General features: G+C 34.2%; 1 protein-coding gene across 3 annotated transcripts in view; it reads left to right on the top strand.

The window, feature by feature from the left end:
* LOC136148264 (putative COBW domain-containing protein 7) overlaps positions 1-5243 on the top strand; it is a 42006-nt gene extending 36763 nt beyond the window's left edge. The window contains exons 11-15 of one of the 3 annotated variants that reach the window (XM_065907727.1): positions 494-562; positions 665-730; positions 2775-2904; positions 3950-4092; positions 4280-5243. In XM_065907727.1, the coding sequence (XP_065763799.1) occupies positions 494-562; positions 665-730; positions 2775-2904; positions 3950-4056 (372 nt within the window). In that variant the 3' untranslated portion in view covers positions 4057-4092; positions 4280-5243. Of the gene's footprint in view, positions 1-493; positions 563-664; positions 731-2774; positions 2905-3949 lie in introns of all 3 variants that reach the window. The other 2 variants (XM_065907728.1, XM_065907729.1) reach the window with 2 other exon arrangements.
* The last annotated feature ends 757 nt before the right edge of the window (positions 5244-6000 follow it).

The following is a 6000-nucleotide window of genomic DNA, read 5'->3' on the forward strand; positions in this document are numbered from 1 at the left end:
GAACCTTTGCATTTGAGTGTTATAACTGGCTCTGGGTAGTTTATTTTTTCTGAGCCTCATCCTTCCCAGTTTATAAAATGGAAATCATTCTCTTTAATCCACGGTTTGTTGTCATGAGTAAATGATGAGATGAAGTAAAATGACCCAGGCAAAAGTACCTCATTTAGTGCATAGCTGATACACTCTTTATATTAACCTTCCCTCTAGTGCTGAGGATCTTGTAAAGAATGCATTAAACAATGAGTATCTTTCCATAAGAGTTTCTCTGTGTAAATACTAAACCATTTGACTAGCTACAGAATATAGAACGTGGTGTTGGTGATTTCAAAAATCAACAAATATGGTGAAAAAGTTATACCTAATACAATTGTTAAGGCAACACAAATGTCCATGAATGTTTCCTTACTTGTCATTTTGAAACTTGTGATTTAAAAAAAAATAGATTGACATTATTATAAAAATAAATCATTATTGAGTATCTCTTGACTTACAGAGTATTATTACAGTCACATTTGAAGTACCAGGAAATTTGGAGGAAGAAAGTCTAAATGTTTATATTCAGGTGAATGCACTTTTAACTTATTAATGATTTATCAGTTGTTTTGCCATGTAGCTGTTCCTCTGAGCAGTGCTTGATCTTATTAAAATATGTCACTTGATACAGAATCTTCTGTGGGAAAAGAATGTGAGGAACAGGGATGACGACTGCATGGAGGTCATACGACTGAAGGTGTGGTACACAGCTTATGGTTTTATACTTTTGGACAGAGTCCCTTTCTTGACTGTTAAGAAAAAGCTCCCATAGTTAGCCAAAAACACAAGCACTAGGTTTAGTTCAAATAACTTTTGTGTGTTTTCATTTTTCCTTATTTCCATTTCTGAAAAGAAGCTTTGAAAGTCATTGCATAGTTGCATAAAAGCATGATTTATTTGCACAGCTTCATCGGGTGCTGCAGCTAAACAACCTGCATGCCTTGGAACATCCCCCCTTGCTTTCTACTCCCAGGTGCTCTGAGCAGTTATCTGGCTAATGAGCTTGACTTGTTGAAATTTCCCTCCTCTTGGCATAACAACTTGTGGTCAGTCAGAGAAAACAGAATGTTTTCTTGTGTTACTCTAAGAGAGCTTCATTAACAGAGGAAAGCTTGCCACAGCTGAACCTTATGTTTCTTGGTGCATTTAGCAGACACTGAACATCTGATATACAGTGCAACAAAGTTATGAAGGACTAAAAGAATTCTTGTTCTATGTTTGGAAATCCATTCATGTTTATCTGACTTTATTATGTCACACAAGGTGTTTTTTCCAGGGAGCAGTGGGTTGTAGGCTGTGTGCTTAACCAGTCAGCAGTCTTATGTTTCCAGAGTGTGCTTAGGGTTTTATTAATGCTGTTTATTATCATTATTGTTAGTAACTAGATTCTCTGGTTAGCAGCCAACTTCCTGGGGTAACAGGAAAATATTTAGATTTCTTTACCTCCTGTGCGGGCTCTACCTGGGTTTGGCACTGCAAAGGAACACAGGTGAATCCCAGTGTGCTCCCAAATCATTCCCACCCAGAGGAACTAAGCCAGGTCTGCTGCTTCTCTGTGATTCTGTCCCCATCTGCATTCTGTGATCCTAATTGAAAGATCATATTTCATTCTGTAACTGCTTTCATCCCTGGTGAGTGTAGGGTGGTTACCTAGAATAAAGCAGTCACATATACCACTCTGTAGAGTTCAGTGGCTCATTTTGCACCATCCCAGTTTGGATTTTGTTCTTAGATATGTGACATTTTCTCTGGTTCTTTCTTTGGTTCTCCTTTTGGCCTTCCTCTCATCACAGCAACACTGGGGCATCTGAGGCAACACAGCCTTTCTCTTCGTAGAGTTCCTTCTCTTTGCTCTTACGAAGTATTAGTCTGATAATAATCAATATGTTTAAAATGTGAACTCTTAGTAACAGCTGATACTTCAAAGACTTTATATAAGTATAAAATTAATGCTTAGGTAATTATTTTCAAAATGTTTGTTCTTACATATTAAAACTCAACTTTAAAAAGCAAAAAATGAAACAGCACAAGAAAAGGAAACTGGAAGAACATACACCCAAAATACATGAATATTACCAAAAATACACAGGAATTGTGAGGTGGTAATGACAGTGGTTTGTCTCTTATTATTTTTCAATATTGTATTATTTTATAATAAATATGTATAATTAATAAACATTTCAGAGAAATTATATCATCCCCATAGGAGCCAGTTTATTAGATAATTTGCTCTTTTATTTCTACAAATCAATATAAAGAGAATTTTATCCAGATAAATACAATAGTTTTTCTTTTCCTTTATTTCATCATTATCTACTTCATTTAATGCAACTAATTCAAAAACATATTATCATCAAAATCCTTTAAACGTCTCAAATTTTCCTACTAAAATGGAAATAAGTATAGTCTTTAAAAGTAGAATAATCAGTAGAATTTGATACATGTTTTATCATTTAGTTTCAGTTTTTTGTTGTGATAACACTGAATACACATCTTAATGCATATATTTATCATTAGAAGTAGGGATTTTTTAAAAAAATTAATGTATGCGGAAACATGTTTTAAAAATTGGAGGCTTTAAGAAACTTTAATGCACAAATAACTGAAATTAAGGAATTTTAACAGTATGTTCTTTATATTCTGTATTTTAAAAAGGAATAGGGATAATTAATGTGTTAACATTGGTGCTCACTTTCTGCTTTTACATTCAAACTGTGGCTGATTGGTTATTCTCTGAGCAGGGGCTAGTGTCAATCAAAGACAAACCAGGACAAGTGATTGTCCAAGGTGTCCATGAGCTATATGATCTGGAGGAGACACCAGTGAACTGGGAAGATGACAGTGAGAGAACAAATCGATTAGTCCTTATTGGTAAGTAACAAACAGTTAACTTTTTTTAAAATTGAGATATAGTTGATTTACAATGTTGTGTTATTTTTAGGCATACAACAAAGCAATCAGCAAAGTAATGTGTGTATATATATATATGTACATATATACCTATTCAAATATTTTCCCCTTACAGACAGTTACATTTCTAAAGCAAAAAAAAAAAAAAAGAAAAATAGGGACTTCCCTGGTGGTCCAGTGCTGAGAGTCTGCGCTCTCAATCCCTGATCAGAAAACTAGATCCTATGTGCCATAGCTAAGAGTTCCTGCACGCTACAACTAAGATCTAGTATAGTCAAATAAATGAACAAATAAATATTTTTTTAAAAATAGAGGGCTATACTGCTCTACCTAAACAGTGCTAGCCAATCTGAACTTCTTTTGTAAATTCAAATAAGCTTGTGGTTAATGTATTTGTGCTAATTATGTGATAACATCATAAGGACTTGTTAAGTCCTTTGCTTTTTTTTTTTTTTAATAGAAAGCAGAGCTGATTCACTCATTTATTCTTGATTGCACTGGGTCTTTGTTGCTGCATGTGGTCTTTCTCTAGTGGCAGGTAGGGGCTGCTCTGTAGTTGTCGTGCGTGGACGTCTCATTGTGGTGACTTTTCTTGTTTTGGAATATGAGCTCTAGGCAAGTGGGCTTCAGTTGTTGTGTCTCACAGACTGTAGCGCACTGGCTCAGTAGTTGTGACTTGTAGGCTTAGTTGCTTTGTAGCATGTGGGATCTTCTGAAGGAGGATCGAACCTGTGTCCCCTGCATTGGCAGGCAGATTCTTAACCAGTGGACCATCAGAGAAGTCCTGCCCTTTACTCTTCTTCAAATAATTTTAGAAAAGTGATTAATCCAAATGTCAGCTTGGTTCTCAGGGACTTAATTAGAAAGTTAGGGAAGGATCCACAATTACTACTGTTTTCGTAAATTTCTGAAGATTATCAAGCATTTAATGGTCTAGACTTGATAGGTAAACTGTGTCATTTTAATAAGCATAATATAATCATACCATATTTTGTTCTGTTTACAGGCAGGAATTTAGATAAGGATATTCTTAAACAACTATTTATAGCTACTGTGACTGAAACAGAAAAGCGATGGGCAACACATTTCCAAGAGGATCAAGTTTGTCCATAACACTAGAAGCATCACCAAAAGAACTGGATGGTAAAAGTGAGAATAAGTTTCCTGTTGAATGTATTTCAAGCATCTATTTTTGCATTACTTTTCTTATGAATTACAGTGTATCCTTTAAAATAGTATTTATTTTATAGAATACATAAATATAGTAAATCAGTAATATAAAACCCTTGACATTCATTCAATAAAACGTAATTTCCTATGACTTTTTTTTTTGTAGACAGATGATTCGCAAACTTATCTTTGGAGTTTACATATGCTGAAATTCTCGCCCATGGAAATTTTAGTAGTAATAGTGGTATCATGTTGATATATTCCAGAAACCAATACAATACTGTAAAGCAATTATCCTCCAATTAAAAATAATTTAAAAAAATGGTAAAACTTATTCTTATTTCAGCATTATCATTTTCCCTTAGAACTTCAGCTGATTGCTTGGATGTAATTTTATTGTTAATAGCAAAAATTTTTAAAAACAAATAATGTCACTATCTTTATTAAGGGAAATAAGAGCTTTATTGTGGTAGAGACTTGTAAGAAATTACTTGTAATTTCTGTCAAAGAAATTATTTGAGACTCTCTCTTATTCTTAGAGTCAGATTCTAAGCCTTACTGGTAGTCAGTGTAATGGAATTTCAGCCATTCACTTCACAATATATTTCAAAGATTTCAATTATAGAACTTTTAATTTTAGAGTAGATTTTACTGCTGGTATTAAATCCACCTTGGGTTTTTTGAACTTCTTTATTTTTCAATGTAAACTAAAAAGTTACAGGGTACTTTAAATATAATTACAGATAACTTTTGATAATTTAACTATCTTTATATAAATAGTAGATGTGTAAGTATATATTGGATTACTTTTCTCCTATTCCTTATGAAGGCCAGGTCAGCATAACTATATTCAGATAGTAAGAGAAAGGCGTGAGGTGGAATTTAAAGAAGAATTAATGGTTGTTAAATATCAGAAGACTGTCAAAATGACTGAGCATGTGCGTGCCCTGTTTTAGAACTTTTTGATAATCTTAGTGTCACAAAGATATTTCCTATATTTTCTTTCAGGAACTTAATAATTTTTAGCTCTTCACGTTTAGTATCACAATCCATCTCAAGTTAATTGTTGTATTGTTATGTCTTGAAAACTCTTTCCCCTTTGAATAAGCTTTTTGCACCTTTGCTAAAAATCGCTTGTGTGTGTGTGTGTGTGTGTGTTTCCGTGGACATTATTTTGATTCATTGTCTTTTTTTCCCCATTGCACCAAAGGGGTGTAGAATTTATTCAAGTTAATACTTGAGTTCAAACATGTTATGAATTAACAAATTCATTGAGAGGAGGAACAAAGAGAAACATTTTAGGAAACATTCAAAGGAGAAAGACGATGAAACTGAGTTATTCCATAACCACTACCATATATGACATGAAGGTTCAGGAAAAGTACAATGAAGTTCTCAAAATGTAAAGCAATTATCTTCTAGTTAAAAATAAGTTTAAAAAATCAAAATGAAACTTCCATGGTGGTCCAGTGGTTAGGAATCCGCCTGCCCATGCAGGGAACCCGGGTTCAGTTCCTGGTCTGGGAAGATTCTACATGCCGTGGGCAGCTGGGCCCATGCAGCACAGCTGCTGAGCCCATATGCCACTGCTGAAGCCTGTGGGCTCTAAGAGCCTGTGCTCCACAACAAGAGAAGCCACCGCAATAAGCCACCCCAACTCACTGCAACTAGAGAAGGCCTGCATGCAGCAATAAAGACCCCGCACAGCCAAAAATAAATAAATAAAAATGTTTTAAAAATCACAATGACATTCTGAAATGCTGAAGAATAATAATGAAAAAAATTAAGCTTGTTAGAAAATATGAGAAAAAGAAGGTATGTTATTTTACTGAGAATGTATTTCAAACAGCTTGAATCATTCTTTTTTTTTTCCTCTTTTATGGCACA

Source organism: Muntiacus reevesi, chromosome 17 (assembly GCF_963930625.1).
Source record: "Muntiacus reevesi chromosome 17, mMunRee1.1, whole genome shotgun sequence".
Taxonomy (NCBI): Eukaryota; Metazoa; Chordata; class Mammalia; order Artiodactyla; family Cervidae; genus Muntiacus; species Muntiacus reevesi.